The sequence below is a fragment of the Jaculus jaculus genome, chromosome 15 (genome assembly GCF_020740685.1).
Source record: "Jaculus jaculus isolate mJacJac1 chromosome 15, mJacJac1.mat.Y.cur, whole genome shotgun sequence".
In the NCBI taxonomy this organism is placed as follows: domain Eukaryota; kingdom Metazoa; phylum Chordata; class Mammalia; order Rodentia; family Dipodidae; genus Jaculus; species Jaculus jaculus.
Genome location: NC_059116.1, coordinates 34,505,830 through 34,523,333, shown reverse-complemented (window position 1 = coordinate 34,523,333; position 17,504 = coordinate 34,505,830). Strand labels below are relative to the sequence as shown.

Sequence of the window (17,504 nt, the reverse complement as noted above, 5' to 3'; positions counted from 1 at the left end):
AGCCCTTGGCCTCCTTCCAGCACTCTGTCTCTGGAAGTGGTTAGCATGTTTGAGGCCTTTGGTCCCTATGTCCTAGCTCTGTGAGTTACTGTGTCCTGAGTCTGTTCTTCTTGGGCTTGGTGTCCCTTGGCAGAAGTTGGAGGTCCATGGGCCTAAGAGGTAGCCTTGACAGTGACCATAGGGGTCTGTAGAGTGGGGCACGAGTCCTGTTCTTCATCATAGGAGAGCTGGGTTGGGACCTATTTGGTTAGTTTTTTTTTGTGGGGTGGGGATTAGGTAGGCCATACTCACGACAGTCTGTGCCACCAATGCCCTGCATTCTGCCACTGAACTGCTTTGCTTTTGCTGTGTGCTGTGAAGAAAGATGGATAAGGGTTGGCAGTGACTGGCACAGGCTCTTTAAGGGGCATGCATGCTGATACAAGGTGGCACCTGCTAGGTTTCTGGTGTCTCTGTGAAGTGATCAGGTGTGGGTTTGGCAGTCTTATGAATGAGGAACCGGGCCCAGAGGTTTGCAAGAGGTCTGCAGGAGGCATCTAAGTAGACTGTCACATACTAGTGCTTCACAGGGCCAAACGTGTTTGTCAGCTCATGGCTGCTGCCAGGGGCCAGAGAGCTGGGCTGCCCAGTCCAGCCATGCACAGGCAGGTTAGAGCTGGCATAGGTTTGATTGGCCAAAGGGGCTCCTGCAGGGGCCACAACTTTGGTGCCAATCCTATATGGGGCATCCCCACTTGAGCTGTCCTCCTGTCCCAAGCCTGCTGGACTTGTTCCTTTTCCCCTGTTAGGGACAGTTGTGGATGCAACCTAAGTATCCATAGGGTGGGGCTGACCACTAGCACTGCTGTCCATAGACACCTGGCTCTCTGAGTCCACTGAAGTGGCTGAGTGGCCTCTGGGATGGATCCCAGTCTCCCTGTAACCCCCGACTCCTCCCTTGTGGCCCCTGTTCACCACTTTGGTTGGACAAGACATACCCACTGGGACATTGGTGGCATAGACTATTGTGAGTGCAGTCAGCATTCACTGGACTGAGGGCTGCCAAGAGGGTTCATGTCTGCTGCGGTAGGCTGCTGAGTAGAACCAGTGTTGCCCCTTCACCCCAGCAGTAAAGTCTGTTGCCATTGTTGTTGGTTGCCTGTTAGAACTGGATGGTAAAAAACACCATACGCTTTGGAGAAGTCAGACTGGGACCAAGCGGGAAACTCCCTCCCGGTGGGCTCACTTTCAGAGTGCCAGAAGGTGCTGTGTACACAGCTGAGGGAGAATGGTCATCAGCAGTCCTGCTCAGCTGTGGACCCTGCTGCATGCTGTGACACCCTCCCTGACCTGTGATTCCTGCTTGTCCATAGGCGTCCTGCATCCTGCAGCTGGTCAAGCATGTGCAGAAACTCCAGGCCAAGGGCGTGCCCATGGCCGAAGAAGTCAGTGCCCTCTTTGCCGGTGAGCTGAACCCCGTGGCCCCCAAGGCCCAGAAGAAGGTTCCTGTCCCTGAAGGGTGAGGACCTGGGCAGTGCGGTAGACATTGACCACAGGTGGTTGCTGTGGTCTCCAGTACTGAAAGGGGCCAGGGATGACCCACACCTCAGAACCACTGCCAGCAGGGAGGGTTGTGAGTGCAAGAGGACAGCCTGTGGGTGGTGTGACCCATACCCACTGATCCTGAGAAGCTACTCTGGATGCTTGTAAGTCACCAGATACCAGCGTCTGGGCTTCTGGGACTCTGGTCTTGAGAAAGCCACCTGCCTGTCCTCTTCAAGGGGCAGTCGTGTCCCTGCCTTGCCTGACCCCTGTGGATGGCAACTGCTGGTGCTCAGGGCTGTCATGATTGGATCCTAAGCTGTGGCCCAGCTCCGTGTGGATGCTTGTGGTCATTCATGATGGGGCAGCCCTTGGCTGTGATTGAGGTGGGCCACTGTGTGACGCTCTGTCTGGCGCAGCCTAGATCTCGACGCCTGGATCAATGAGCCACCCTCGGACAGTGAGTCTGAGGATGAGAAACCCAAGGCCATCTTCCACGATGAGGAACCAAGGCACGTGCGACGTCGGCAACCTGAGGAGGATGAGGAGGAGCTGGCCCGGGTGAGCAAGTGCTGGGGACGTGAGCAGACATGCAATGCTCTGGATGTGTTCTTATCAAAGTAACTGCTTGTCCCATAGTATCTGTGGACTCTCTTGACTCAGCTGTGTCTTTCTTCAGGCCCAGCCTATGTGGCAACAGTTTACTCCCATCAGGTCTCCACACAACTCAGAGGAGGACCCAACTCCTCTCCTGAATCTTTCCTGAAGTAGGAACCATACTGTGGGTTATCCCCAAGCTTCACACTGCCCTTGTAGGAGCGAGAGCAGTGGCCAGGAGCCCTAGCTCAAGGCAAACAGACTGAGGGTCTCCCTGTTCCAGGAGCTGGGCAACATGGGCATGAGTACACCCTCTCTGAGCCCTGCTTGCTCTCTCTCATTTTTCCTTTGAGGTAGGGTTTTACTCTAGCCTATGCTGACCTGGAATTCACCATGTAGTCTCAGAGTGGCCTAGAACTCAGTGATCCTCTTACCTCTGCCTCCCAAGTGCTGGGATTAAAGGTGTGCACCACCACGCCTAGCTGAGCCCTCCTGGAGCTGGAGGTTGTCCCAATACTTCCTGCCCAACACCCACTGTTTCCCACCAGGCCCAGCTTCCCCTCCTGAGGTCTTGGGCAGGTATTAGAGGGCTGCCCTGTGTATTTATTTTCACGTGTTCATGTGGAGTCCTGTCTCCACAGCGTCGAGAGGCCCGGAAGCAGGAGCAAGCCAACAATCCTTTCTACATCAAGAGCTCTCCATCTCCACAGAAGGTGAGTCCCTCCTGAGCATCTGGGTTGGGGTGGAGGGGGATGGGCTCTCATGGTTGATCCCCTCTGTAGAGAAACTGCTCAGACTTGGCCACTGCTAAGAGGGGCAGGTCCAGGCTGATCAGGAAGGGAGCTCTCAGATGGGGACTTCCTGCATGGCTGAATGTTCTAGATCCCCCCCTCTGCCAAGCTTCATTAGGAAGCACTGGCCTCATGCAGCTGGACTGAATCTCTCAGTGCTTACAAACCTGTGTGTCCCATTGGGGTTCCATCCACTTCCTGTGGTAGAGTTGGAGTCCCTGTGGCTGTGGTGGCCCAGGAGCAATTTTATCATCCCAGGTACAGAGGGTGCCTGATCTGGGGATAAGTTGAGTTACTTTAGCAACTGGAAGAATGCAAAAAGGGTTCAGGTGGAAAAGACACAGATTGCCCCACTTTCTGTGACAGACCTGTGGCATTTGATCCCAGTGATAAAGTTCCATGTGTTCTTACTGACCCTCAAGCAGGGTGAGCAGTGTTCCCAGGCTCTGCGCAGGCCCCAGGTGTCTGGCAGCATCTTGACTCCTCAGGATTGGGGTGCCTTCATGCTTGCTGCTGCCTTCCATGTGGCCAAGGCTCATAACGCCCTGTGTGGCTCTTGCAGCGGTACCGGGACGCGCCAGGTGTGGAACACATTCCCGTGGTGCAGATTGACCTCTCTGTTCCCCTAAAGGTTCCAGGCAAGTGTCTGTTGGCCCTCAGGTGGCACTTGTCCCATGCAGAGGGAGGGAGGGAGATGGGCTTCCCTGTGCCATGGCCATGGACTCCAGCCATGCGCTGCCCCCACAGGCATGCCCATGTCAGATCAGTACGTGAAGCTGGAGGAGGAGCGCCGGCACCGGCAGAGGCTGGAGAAGGACAAGAAGAAGAAGCGGAAGAAGGAGAAAGACCGGAAGGGCAAGCACCGCCGCCACAGCTCACTGCCCACCGAAAGCGACGAGGACATCGCCCCCGCCCAGCAGGTGGACATCGTCACAGAGGAGATGCCAGAGGTTAGACCACCCTGGAGTTATGGTCCTGTCAGTGCCACCAGTTGTAGAAGTGGGTTTGTCTGGACTTCCTTAAGTACAAGGCCACATGTATTGAATCTCTGTGGGACCACCAAGCTGGCCTTGTTCTATGGCCCAGTGAGAGCATGTGATGTAGAAGACTAGCTTTCTGTGAGGACACTCCTTCCTTCTCCCCTCCCTCCCCTCAGTTCATCTGCCCAACAAAACCAGTAGCTCTTTCTCTAATGACTTCCATGATTGACATGGTTCAGCTCCATTCTGTGGCCCAGTAGCCCCAGGTGCATGTGACACTGAGAGATGTCCTCTCCAGTGGGGCTGCAGCCCTGCCCACCCAGGACATAGGGTGCATGTGGGTATGGATGTGACAGATGTCCAGTCAATTCTTCCATTTCAGGTAGTGGGGATGGGACTTCGCTAGAGCCCACACTTAACTGAGCCCTGAGTTCCTCTCCATCCCCTCAGAACGCTCTGCCCAGTGATGAAGAGGACAAAGACCCCAACGACCCCTACAGGGCACTGGACATAGACCTGGACAAGTGAGTGAGGGCGAGTGGGGACTGTGCCCTGTGGTAGACAGGCTGCATGTGTGGCTTGGTTGGTGGGCTGTGCCAGGCGTTTCAGCAAGGGCTCTGAGCCCTTCTTCCTGGGGCACTGGGGAAGCCTTCAATGGGCACAACAGGGAGGAAGTGACCTGGGGCCCTCAGGTGGGTGGGGACAGCGTCCCTGCTGAGAGTAGTTAAGACTGTCCTGGGCATATAAGAGAGTCTCATAGTTGAATGGTTGGCAGCCCTCAAGGGTGGAGTGCCACTTTGCCTGGTGACCCCATCCCCTCCCCCCAAGACCACTGGCTGATAGTGAGAAGCTGCCTGTCCAGAAACACCGAAACACTGAGGTCTCCAAGTCGCCAGAGAAAGATGAAGTCCCTGTGGTAGAAAAGAAGAGCAAGAAGCCCAAGAAGAAAGAGAAGAAGCCCAAAGAGAAAGAGAAGAAGAAAGAGAGGGAGAGGAAGGTATGCTGGGTCAGGGCACGGTCTTGTTCTTCCCTCCTGTGTTCTCAAGGTTTCACAGGCTGTGGACCTGAAGCTTTACCTACAGAGGGTAAGGCCATGTGCAAGTCACCCTATGGATACCCCAGTTGCAGGGGGAAGCACAACAGTAGTTGTCAAATAAAACTGCCCCCTTCCCCACGGAGTTCCAGGCATTTAACTGCCCTTTCCATGCTGATTTGTTCTTTATTTATTTATGAGAGAGAAAGAGAATGGGTGTGCCAGGGCCTCTAGCCTCTGCAAACAAACTCCAGAAGCATGTGCCACCATGTGCATCTGGCTTGCTTGGGTACTGAGGAATCAAATCTAGGTCCCTTAGCTTTAACAGGTAAGCGCCTTAACCCCTAAGCCATCTCTCCAGCCTGCCATGCTGATTTTTTTTTTTTTATAAATTTTTTTTAAATTTTTTATTTACTTATTTGAGAGCGACAGACACAGAGAGAAAGACAGATAGAGGGAGAGAGAGAATGGGAGCGCCAGGGCTTCCAGCCTCTGCAAATGAACTCCAGACGCCCCCTTGTGCATCTGGCTAACGTGGGACCTGGGGAACCGAGCCTCGAACCGGGGTTCTTAGGCTTCACAGGCAAGCGCTTAACCGCTAAGCCATCTCTCCAGCCCCATGCTGATTCTTAATGCAAACATCAAAACTTCCTGGGTGTGGTAGCGCACGCCTTTAATCCCAGCACTCAGGAGGCAGAAGTAGTAGAATGTTGTGAGTTTGAGGCCACCTGAGACTACATAATTAATTCCAGGTCAGCCTGGACCAGAGTACCCTACCTTGAAAAACCAAGCCAAAAAAAAAAAAAGGTGTGTGTGCTGCACGGTACTAGGCATGGAACCCAGGACAGAGCACATGCTAGACAGGCTTTCTACTACTGAGCTACATTTCAGACTGCTTTTTATTTCTTACTGAAGACATGGTCTCACGCAGTTACACAGGTTGGCCTTGAACATGTGATCTCCTCCCTGAGCCTCCCAAGGAGCTTGGAGGGCAGGCCTGGACCACTCTGCCTGGCTAGAAAAGGATTTTGTTAGTTTTTGGGTGGTGGGGATCAAGCCCAGGGTCCCACATATATAAAGGAAGTGTTCTTCCACCAAGCCTTTTTTTCTGCCTTAACCACTAATCCATTTCTTGAGCACCTTTAAAATATTTTTATTGCTGGGTGTGGTAGTGCACACCTTCAATCTCATCACTTGGGAGGCAGAGGTAGGAGGATCACCGTGAGCTTGAGGCCAGCCTGCGACTACATAGTGAATTCTAGGTCATCCTGGGCTAGAGTGAGGACCTACCTCAAAAAACAAAAAGCAATATATATGTATGTATGTATGCATGTGTGTATGTATGTATATGTTTATGTATATATGTACATATATATGTGTGTATATGTATATGTAAACACACATATATATATTTCCAGCTGTGGTGGTACATGCCTTTAATCCCAGCACTTTGGAGGCAGAGGGGAAGAAGATTGCCAATGAGTTTGAGACCACCCTGAGAATACAGAGTAAATTCCAAGTCAGCCTGGGCTAGAGTAAGACCCTACCTCAGAAAACCAAAAAAGAAAAAAAAAGTACAGAGTGTGGGTATGAGGGGATGAATACCTATGTACATTCCAGGGCCTCCTGTCACTGCAAATGAACTCCAGACACATGTACTACGTTGTGCATTTGATTATATATGGCTACTGGGGAATCAACCCTGGCTGTCAGGCTTTGCAAGTGCCTGTAACCACTGAGCAATCTCCCTAGCCCCTAGTTTTGTTTTTGCTACAGAGTGGCCTGGAGTTTGCAATCCTCCTGACTAATCCTGTTCAGTACAGGGTTACAAATATGTGCCACCATGCCTGGCTCAGAAACTGTGTGTAAAGAGCCAACTGTGGGGCTGGAGAGATTGCTCAGCTATTAAAGGAACTTGCTTTCAAGGCTTGGTGGCCAGGTTTGAGTCCCCAGTTCCTGTGAAGAGCCAGATACACAAAGTGCCACCAGTTGTGGTAGAAGTGGGTTTGTCTGGACTTCCTTAAGTACAAGGCCACATGTATTGAATCTCTGTGGGACCACCAAGCTGGCCTTGTTCTATGGCCCAGTGAGAGCATGTGATGTAGAAGACTAGCTTTCTGTGAGGACACTCCTTCCTTCTCCCCTCCCTCCCCTCAGTTCATCTGCCCAACAAAACCAGTAGCTCTTTCTCTAATGACTTCCATGATTGACATGGTTCAGCTCCATTCTGTGGCCCAGTAGCCCCAGGTGCATGTGACACTGAGAGATGTCCTCTCCAGTGGGGCTGCATCCCTGCCCACCCAGGACATAGGGTGCGTGTGGGTATGGATGTGACAGATGTCCAGTCAATTCTTCCATTTCAGGTAGTGGGGATGGGACTTCGCTAGAGCCCACACTTAACTGAGCCTCGATTTCCTCTCCATCCCCTCAGAATGCTCTGCCCAGTGGCACATCTGTCTGGAGCTCATTTGCAGTGTAGGAGGCCCTGGCATGCTCATACTTTTTTTGTTTGTTTGTTTTTGGTTTTCTGAGGTAGGGTCTCACTCTAGCTCAGGCTGACCTGGAATTCAGTATGTAGTCTCAGGGTGACCTCGAACTCACAGAGATCCTCCTGCCTCTGCCTCCCCGAGTGCTGGGATTAAAGGTGTGTGCCACCATGCCTGGATTCATACTCTCTCTTTATCTCTGTGAAATAAATTCTTTTTTTTTTTTTTTTTAAAGAAGAACCTAACGTGTCAGAATCCCAGCACTCAGGAGGCTGAGACAGGAGGATATTGTGAGTTTGAGGCCAGTCTGGGCTATTGAATAAAATTCTGCCCTCACCAGCCAAAATAATTGGTTAATTGAAAAATAGCTGGGCATGGTGGCACATGCTTTTAATCTCAGCACTCAGGAGGCAGAGGTAGGAGGATCACCATGAGTTCGAGACCACCCTGAAACTACAGAGTAAATTCCCAACCAGCCTGGAGTAGAGTGAAACCCTACCTTGAAAAACATAACAAACAAAAGCCAGGTGTGTGGTGGCGCACACCTTTAATCCCAGCACTCAGAAGGCAAAGGTAGGAGGATTGCTATGAGATTAAGGCCACCCAGAGACCGCAGAGTGAATTCCAGGTCAGCCTAAGCTAAAGTGAGACCCTACCTTGAAAAACAAAAATAAAGAATCACATGCCCTCTTTGCAGCACTCCTCCGCCACTTCCTCCTGGTGGCATTGGCTGTGGTTGCCATGGAACAGTGCCAGGCTTGGGCTGGGCTAGAGTGCAAGGGGCAAGATGGGCCAGTGGGAGACCAGACCCTGGCCCTGATCCCATGGGCCCTTCCTGCTTCTGCTGAATGCTCTCTTCCTGCGGCTTCAGGTCGAGGACTTAGACTTTTGGCTGTCTACTACACCACCACCTGCTGCTACTCCTGTTCCGTCCATGGTAAGAGCCTGCAGGCTTAACCTGTGCTGGGGTAGTGATCTTCAGAGGACGCTTGTGGGAGCCAGTGGTGGGCGGGTTGATGTTGCCCTTCCCAGGCCTGCAGCCTCACAGGTAGCACCCATGAGTTAGCAGGTGAAATCTGACACTACAGGGGTTCTGGACCAGATCATGCCCCTCTCCTCTACCAGCCTTTTGTACTCCATGGCCAGTACCTGCCACCCTGTGGGACCCAGCATTCAGCTAGGGCTGAATGAGGCAGCCAGGCTGGACTGCAGTCCATTTTGTGTCACTGGGTATGTGTCCAGCCCCACTGAGGGGACAGCACTTAGTGCTTTTGGAACCCAAATATCCCTTTATCCTATTTCAAGCTGTGAACCTGTGTAGTCAGGAGTTCCCACAAGAGCCCTTATCTTCTTTCTGGCTCCCAGCAGGAAGAGCTCAGTGTGAACACTGTCACCTCCCCCAAGGATGAGAGTGAGGGACCCAAGAGAGAGGAGCTGGAAGATGAGGAGGACAACACCGAGCATGACCAAGAGAGGGTGAGGCATCTGGACTGGTAGGCAGCCAGTTATATGGCCTGGGTGTGTGCACACTCAGGGTTGTGGAATGGAAGACCCTAGCTCCCATACGGGGTAGGACAGGGATATGCCTGAATCCTGAGAGAAGGATAGGCAGGCTTTATGCCACACTGTTGTGGCATCTTTTGAAGTGCCAGGTCATTAAGACAGGGTTTAGAGCTGGAGAGATGACTCAGCAGTTAAGGCACTTGCCTGCAGAGCCTAACAACTTGAATACCCATATAGAGCTAAATGCACAAAGTGGCGCATTGGAGACTTAATCCTAGCACTTAGGAGGCAGAGGTAGGAGGATTGCTGTGAGTTCAAGGCCACCCTGAGATTATATAATGAATTCTAGGTCAGCCTGGGCTAGAGCAAGAACAAGACCTTACGTCGGGGTCAGGGGGAGGTGGAGGGGGTTGGAGGGATGGCTTAGCGGTTAAGGCATTTGCCTGCCAAGCCAAAGGACCCAGGTTTGATTCCCCAGGACCCATGTTAGCCAGATGCACAAGGGGGCACACATGTCTGGAATTCGTTTGCAGTGGCTGGAGGCCCTGGCACGCCCATTCTTTCTTTCTCTCCCTCTTTCTCTGTCAAATAAATAAATTAATTAAAATATTTAAAAACCTACATACAGCTACATACAGATATAGATACATGCGTGCGTGGATGGATGGATGGATGGATGGATGGATGGATGGATGGATGGATGGATGGATGGATAGATAGATAGATAGATAGATAGATAGATAGATAGATAGATAGATAGATAGATAGATCGGGACTTTTTTTTTTACCCCCAAGATGGTCTTGAACTCATGGTGGTCCTCCTACCTCTGCCTTCCAAGTGCTGGGATTAAAGGTGTGTGCCACCATGCCTGATGATGCTGGGATCTTTTTTTTTTCCTTTATTTGAGAGAGAGAAATAGGCGGGGTGGGGGGGGTGATGAATGAGAATGGGTGTGTCATGGCCTCCAGCCATTGCAAAGGAACTCCAGATGCATGCACACCCTTGTGCATCGGGCTTACGTAGTTCCTGGTGAATCAAACCTGGGTCCTTTGGCTTTGAAGGCAAGCGCCTTAACTGCTAAGACATCTCTCCATCCCCGACACTGGGATCTTTTGAAGTATATAGTGTGTCCACCACAGTCTCAGATCCATGCAACCATCTATCACCAGCACTATCTTAATTCCAGAATATTCTATCACCCCAAAGGAAAGCCCATCCTCTCTCAAGCTGCTACCATTCATGAATCTACTTCTCTTATGTATTTGCCTGTTCTGGACATTTCCTGTGATGGACTCCTACACTGGCTTTTGTGTCTGATTCTGTCACTGAGCATGATGTCCTCAAGGACCTCCACTCTGGCATGTGACAGAGTCATGCTCCTGTCCACTGCTGCATGATGCTCCAGTGTGGCATGGGACCATGCTGGGCGTGTGCTGTCTGTGCATGGACACTGGACCATCCTGCTCGTATGTGCTCTGGCAGCTATGAACTCGGGCATCCGTCTGGTAGGCCAGCAGGGCTGTCAGTTCCTACCTGTGACATTCTTGCTGTGCACACTTCCATTACCCTCTGAGATGTTCCCACCACTGGCCTGTGTGCTCCCGGGTTCTTGTGTCTTCCTTGCCTGGCCTTGTCCAATCCCTGTTGACCTGGGGGCGTCTGGCCCTGTGGCCCATGCCATGCAACTTGAGGGGAAGGAATGGTTGCAGTGTACCACTCACTGAAGTCATGGGACCTGAGCCCAGACTGTCCTGCTGCAGAAATCCTCCCGGCACAAGAAGAAGAAACACAAGAAGGAGAGGGAGGAAAAAGAGAAGAAGAAGGCCAAGAGGAAGCAGCCCGAGCGTGAGCATGAGCAAGAGGAACCCGTGCAGAATGGTGCAGCCGAGGAGGAGGAGGAGGAGACCCTCCCGGTGAGGACCACTGGAGAACAGAGGGCTTTTCGGGAGTGCCCTTGAAGGTGGGCAAGTGGGGCCTGGGCTTGTTATGTCACCTGAGCAGTCTTGGGAGGCCGGGTCCAGGCACCACCAAGGCCCAATGACTCACACTGCTCAGGAGCAGGTTATTCCTGGGTGTCAGGTGCCCTGAGGGATGTAACAATTAGTCTCCAGGTTCTTGTCACTACAGCCGAACATGTCTCTCCTTTCGCAGCCCATGTCTAGCTACCGCCTTCTTGCTGAAAACTCCTTCATTAAAATGGTGAGTGATGCAGATCTGTGAAGCCAAAAACTCTGTGACACTTTAAGAAACTGGCAGCCACCCATGGACCACCAGTGGCTTCCAAGTGTCCATGCAGGCACTGTAGCACAAGCACAGGACCACCATTCACAGGGAGAGGCCACTCACAGTGTCCCGGCTCTGCCAGGATCAGCACTGTGCAGCAGAGGGATGGCACATGATAGGCTGAGGCAGGAGGACTCATGCTATGTGCTAGAATCTGTCTCCAGAAACAGCCAGCTATGGTGGCTCATGCCTATTATTCCCAGCACTCAGGAGGCTGAGGCAGGAGGATTATTATGAGTTCCAGGCAGCTTGGGCTAGAGTGAGACTGTGCCTCAAAAACAAATCAACAACAAAGCTGGGCGTGGTGGCACACACCTTTAATCCCAGCACTTGGGGTGGGGGGGTAGAGGTAGGAAGATCACTGTGAGTTCGAGACCATCTTGAGACTACATAGTGAATTCCAGGTCAGCCTGGGCTAGAGCAAGACCAAAAAAAAAAAAAAGGGCTGGGGTTGTAGATTATCAGTAGGGTACTTGCCTAGAGTATGGGGATCCTGGGGTCCTGTCCCAAGGGGGCCAGGCTGCAGGCCACCCTCCCCAGGACCTCATCTCTTCATTGAAGGTGGGATGGGTAACGAAACTTCTTAGTGGTCACTTGTTTAGCTGGTGGAGGAACAGTGGCCATGAGCTTGTACCTGCTCCTGACCCCGGCTTCATCCTATACAGACATATGACATCCAGGCCAGCCTGCAGAAGGACAGCCAGGTGACAGTGTCAGTCATCTTGGAGAACCAGAGTGGCAGCTTTCTTAAAAACATGGAGCTCAGTGTGCTGGACTCGCTCAATGCCAAGATGGCCCGGCCAGAGGGTTCTTCCGTCCATGCCGGCGTTCCTGTGCCTTTCCAGCTGCCTCCCGGTGAGCTTACCCACGTGGGCCTGTGATGGGACCCATGTCACTACTCCCCTGTCACTCGGGTCCCTGGAATGAGTACATCTATTCTAGACCACCTGTTGCTCCCATGAATGTTGTGACATTGGGTGGGTCCACAGGCTGAGGTACCTGAGCCAGGCCAAGTAGCCCGGTGTTTCTGCCTATGTCTGTGAAACGGGGCCTTGGCTGAGTGCCTGTTGTCATTCCCCAAGGCGTCTCCAATGAGGCCCAGTTTGTGTTCACTGTTCAGAGCATCATCATGGCCCAGAAGCTCAAGGGCACTCTGTCCTTCATTGCCAAGGTATGTCCAAGTGTCCCTTTCCCTGTTCCAGTGGGTGTTAGGTATACCCAGGGGAAGTGAGCACCTGCCTGGGGAGCCTCATGCCACAACCCTCCCCACTCAGCCGTCGCCTTCCCTCCTCAAAGGACGATGACGGGGCCACTCACGAGAAGCTGGACTTCCGGCTGCACTTCAGCTGTAGTTCCTACCTGATTACCACGCCCTGCTACAGGTGCGTGCACGCTGGCCAGAACTTGGCGAGTGTTGGGCTGCGGAGCCCTTTAGCCCTGGTTAGACACATCCGCCATCCAGGGGTGTGGCAGGGCTGGTTCCCTCTGAGCACTTCCACTCTAGCCAGGGGCAGCTTCTCCCTGCCCTGCAGGTCTGTCCTGTAAGGCTGCTTGTTTCCCTTTGTGGAGCTGGGAATGGACCCAGGCCTTGTGCATACCAGGCCAGCTCTCTACAACTGAGTAAAGCCCCTGCCCTATTTCTTTCTTTTTTTTTTTTTCTTTTTTGGTTTTTCCAGGTAGGGTCTTACTCTAGCCCAGGCTAAGGGTGGCCTTGTACTACCTCTGCCTCCCCATGCACCACCACACCCAGCTCTGTTTCTTTATTTACTTTAGAGAGAGTGGGGGAGGTATAGGTGCACCAAGGCCTCTTGCTGCTGCAAACAAACTCCAGACATATGCCACTTAGTCATTTGGGTGCTGGGAAATTGAACCCAGCTGTTAAAATTTTCCAAGCTTTGAACACTGAGCCATCTCTCCAGCCCTCTTTTATTTATTTGTTTGTTTTGTTTTTGTTTTTGAGACAGTATCTCACTTTGTAATTCAGATTGGCAGCAATTCTGCTTCTGCCTTCTGAATGCTGGGATGACAGGCTTGTAGCATCACATAAGGCCCCATAATACCCTACTAGACCCTGGGTGACTGGCAGGCTCTATGCATATCAGTGACACCTATCCTGGAGGATTGTCTACTTGAAGGCAGAGCCCTAGGTCCAGGCCCCTGCCTGTCCTCACCCTCCCCCCTGTGTCTTCCACAGTGACGCCTTTGCCAGGTTGCTGGAGTCAGGAGATCTGAGTATGAGCTCCATTAAAGTTGATGGCATTAGTATGTCCTTCCAGAACCTTCTGTCAAAGATCTGTTTTTACCACCATTTTTCCGGTAAGCACTGTGACTTGGCAGTTGCACCCTTGGTGGTGGTCCTCAGTGCGTCCAGCATGCTGCTTGCCCCATTTTGCCCCTGGAAGTCCCTGGAGAGGCTTCACTAGGCCGTGGGGAGCCTGAGCCTGACCTGCAATCTGTTACAGTGGTGGAGCGAGTGGACTCCTGCGCCTCCATGTACAGCCGCTCCATCCAGGGCCACCATGTCTGCCTGCTGTTGAAGAAGGTGAGTGCATGCCTCACCTCCCTGTCCTCAGGTCAACTCCTTTGTGACCCCAGGGTGCCACCCTCTGTCTCTAGCAAGACACACAAGTGCAGCATGCTTAACATCCAGCACCTTCATTTCACATCACCAGTAACAGGTTATGATTAAGTATGATTGTACACACCTGTCGTCCCAGTACTCCAGAAGCTAAGGCAGGAGAATTTTTGTGAGCAAGACTGTCTCAAAAAATAAAAGGGTTAGAGGGCTAGAAAGATGGCTTAGCGGTTAAGCGCTTGCCTGTGAAGCCTAAGGACCCCGGTTTGAGGCTCGATTCCCCAGTACCCACGGAAACCAGATGCACAAGGAGATGCATCCATATGGAGTTCATTTGCAGTGGCTGGAGACCTTGGTGCACCCATTCTCTCTATTTATCTACCTCTTTCTCTGTCCTGTCACTCTCAAATAAAAAATAAAAGGGCTAGGAAGGTCAGGCATGGTGGCGCATGTCTTTACTCCCAGCACACAGGAGGCAGAGGTATTATTTGAGTTTGAGGCCAGCTTGAGACTACATAGTGAATTGTCCAGGTCAGCCTGAGCTAGAGTGAGATCCTGCCTCAAAAAATAAAAATAAATAAGGTAGGGTGAGGGGCCTAGAGAAATGGCTCAGTGGATAAAGCCCTGGCCTCATGAGGTTTTGAGTTAACTAGCACCCGTGTAAAAGCTGGATGTGTTGACACACACATGTAATCCCAGCACTGGGGAGGTAGACAGGAGGATCCCTGGTCAGCCATTCTACCCTAATTGCTGAGTTCTGGGTTCAGGCTGTCATGGTCTCAATAACTAAGGTGAAAGACAGGCATAGTGGAACACTCCTTTAATCTTAGCATTATGGGGGTAGGGAGGCTTGAGGTTGGAGAATTGTTGTGAGTTCAAGGCCAACCTGAGCTACAGTGTGAGTGTTGGGTCATTCTAGGCTGTAGACTGTTCAAATAAAACAAAAGGTAGAGAGTGACAGACACTTGATACCTCTGCCATCCAGATGCATGCACAAATGTGTGTGTGCTTGCGGCTATACGTACACACACACAAAATTGAAAAATGCATTTTGCCAAGTGTCTTAAGTACAAGTGGCCCTAGCTGGTCCCATCTAGCCACCATGGTGTGGGCAGAGTCTGCATGTGCTTGTCCCTTCCCAGGGTGAGAGCTCCGTGTCAGTGGATGGAAAGTGCAGTGATCCCACACTGCTGAGTAGCCTGCTGGAGGAGATGAAGGCCACCCTGGCTCAGTGCTGAGCACTGCCGGAACCTGGACACCCTGCAGAAAGACGGACACATCTGACAGGTCTCGCCTCTCCTTCGTGTGCCCTGTCCCACACCAAGCATTAATTTAACTCTGCTGGCCTCTTCTGTGTGACATCAAGGTCCTGTGTCATAGATTTATTTTACTATCCTGTTTTATCTCCTCTCTTCATCCCTTTGACAAGAAATCCCATTCCATTCCCAGCCAGCAAGGAGCTTCCCTAGCTCCACTCCCCACTCCTGAAGGTGGCTTCCACAAAGTGATGGGACCCTTGGGCCAGAACCTGCCGGGCACTAGGGTGAGGGCATCCAGGGGTCAGGGCAAGGCTGTTATGGCCTCAAATCCTGGGGGAGCCCTTCCAGCTGCTGCTGTACCCAAACATCCTGACTAATGGTCTCTGTGGAGAGGCAACGAGGCCAACTGTCACCAAGCTTCTCTCCAGAGCTCGCAGTCACAACAAATACACTTGTGATCTGGCAGTGGGGTCCAAATCCCTGGCTCGGTCAGTGGCAGCAGGGATTAGCCCTGTGACTTTCTTGTTCCTGCTCTGTAGAAGTTTGTCATTGGGCCCTGTCTGCAATGGGGTTGGTGAGGGAGTGTGCAATTCCATGACCTCAGCTTGTCACTACATGTCACAGGTTTGTCCCACAGCTGTGGGAAGGACATGGGTAGCCCAGCAGTTTCACCCTGGGCCTGAGTGCCTCTTGGTGGAGAACACGGCCCCTGTGGCTGACCCAGCCAACTGTGCTGCCCTGGCACTGTGCTGGGCATGGCGAGGGGACACCAGTCTGGGCACAATCTGAGCCTGTCTTGGAGATGATCCTCGTCACATTGAACCGTTCATTTACGGAGACCTCATTTGAGCATGTAATCTACGCCCCACCCACGCCGTGATTTTGGACTATGATGTGTTCCATGATGATTTCCTTGCTGCCGACATTCCCGTGGAGAGAGACGACATATCACGCTGCTGACGATCGTGTGTCACTGTGACCAATAAAGAGTCACAAAACATGCTTGAGTGTCCTGTCCCCTGCCAGCACCCTCAGCTGGGATCAGATCCCAGCTCAGGAGGAGAGGACACTGTAGGACCATGCAGCTCACCAGCAGGCTTCTGGGGCTCTGCCGGAACCAGGCCAGAGGCCCTGTCACTGCAATTGTAACATGGTGACAGCTGCTGCTATGAAACTAAAAGTGGGATCTTGGGCTGAAAAAGGCCCTGCCCCTAGGAAGATCACTAAGTTTAAGGCCAGCCTGAGACAACATAGTGAATTTCAGGCTAGAATGAGACCCTACTTTGGCAGGGGAGGGGGGATTTATTTGAGAGAATGGCACACCAGGGCCTCTAGCCACTGCAAACGGACTTCAGATGCATATGCTGCCTTGTGCATCTGGCTTTCTCTGGGTGCTGGGGAATTGAACCTGAGTCCATTGACTTCCAGCAAGTGCCTTAAACACTGAACCATCTCTCCAGCCCCACACCCTTATTTTGCATCATCGAAAGAAAACCCAAGCTGGGTGTGGGGGTATGCACCAGGCAATGAGGAGACTGAGGGAGGAGGGTCAGTTCAGGGCCTTGCCTAGCATGTATGAGGACAGGGTTCCATCCCCAGTACCACATAAACTTGGTATGGTGGCACTTGTTATCGTGGCACTGGAGTAACTGAAGCAGTAGGGTTCAGATGTTTGAGGTTATTAGCCTCTGCTACATAGTTCAAGGCCAGCCTGGACTACATGAGAGTCTCAAAAATGCTGTGGTAGGCTGAGGAGATAGCTCAGTTGCTAAAGCGCTTGCTATAGAAAGAACTGAAGGGTTTAGCAGTTAAGGCGATTGCCTAAGTGTAAGGACCCAGGTTTAATTCCTCAGAACCCTTGTAAGCCAGATGCACAAGGTGGCACACACATCTGGAGTTCACTGGCAGTGGTTGGAAGCCTTGAGGCACCCGTTCTCTATCTGCTTCTTTCTCTCAAATTAAAAAAATAAAATAAAATAAAAAACAACTTTTAAAAAGAAAGGGCTGCCGGGCATGGTGGCACACACCTTTAATCCCAGCACTCGGGAGGCAGAGGTAGGAGGATCACCTTTAATCCCAGCACTCGGGAGGTAGAGGTAGGAGGATCGCCATGAGTTCAAGGCCACCCTGAGACTCCATAGTGAATTCCAGGTCAGCCTGAACCAGAGTGAGATCCTACCTCAAAAAAAAAAAAAAAAAAAGAAAAAAGAAAGAGAGAAATAAAGAAAAGGGCTGGAGAGATGGCTTAGTAGTTAAGGTGTTTGCCTGCAAAGCCAAAGGATCCTGGTTCGGTTCTCCAGGACCCATGTAAAGCCTGCTGCACAAGCATCTGGAGGTCCAGGCGCACCTTCTCTGTCTCTTTCTCTCAAATAAAATATATTTAAAAAAAAAAAAAAAAGGAAAAGACTGAAGTTCAATGCCCAAAACACACATAAAAATGGTGTGCACTTGCCAATGCTGAGGCGGCAGAAGCAG

At 51.8% G+C, this 17,504-nt stretch overlaps 1 protein-coding gene across 3 annotated transcripts in view; it reads left to right on the top strand.

Moving 5' to 3' along the window:
• Positions 1-16,031, top strand: part of Ap3d1 (adaptor related protein complex 3 subunit delta 1) — a 47,516-nt gene extending 31,485 nt beyond the window's left edge. The window contains exons 16-32 of one of the 3 annotated variants that reach the window (XM_004654909.2): positions 1,353-1,498; positions 1,941-2,082; positions 2,760-2,831; positions 3,472-3,547; positions 3,657-3,859; positions 4,340-4,413; positions 4,718-4,886; positions 8,280-8,345; positions 8,777-8,884; positions 10,673-10,825; positions 11,064-11,111; positions 11,861-12,050; positions 12,278-12,366; positions 12,492-12,577; positions 13,390-13,511; positions 13,658-13,737; positions 14,913-16,031. In XM_004654909.2, the coding sequence (XP_004654966.2) occupies positions 1,353-1,498; positions 1,941-2,082; positions 2,760-2,831; positions 3,472-3,547; positions 3,657-3,859; positions 4,340-4,413; positions 4,718-4,886; positions 8,280-8,345; positions 8,777-8,884; positions 10,673-10,825; positions 11,064-11,111; positions 11,861-12,050; positions 12,278-12,366; positions 12,492-12,577; positions 13,390-13,511; positions 13,658-13,737; positions 14,913-15,008 (1,920 nt within the window). In that variant the 3' untranslated portion in view covers positions 15,009-16,031. Of the gene's footprint in view, positions 1-1,352; positions 1,499-1,940; positions 2,083-2,759; positions 2,832-3,471; positions 3,548-3,656; positions 3,860-4,339; positions 4,414-4,717; positions 4,887-8,279; positions 8,346-8,773; positions 8,885-10,672; positions 10,826-11,063; positions 11,112-11,860; positions 12,051-12,277; positions 12,367-12,491; positions 12,578-13,389; positions 13,512-13,657; positions 13,738-14,912 lie in introns of all 3 variants that reach the window. The other 2 variants (XM_045134821.1, XM_045134822.1) reach the window with 2 other exon arrangements.
• The last annotated feature ends 1,473 nt before the right edge of the window (positions 16,032-17,504 follow it).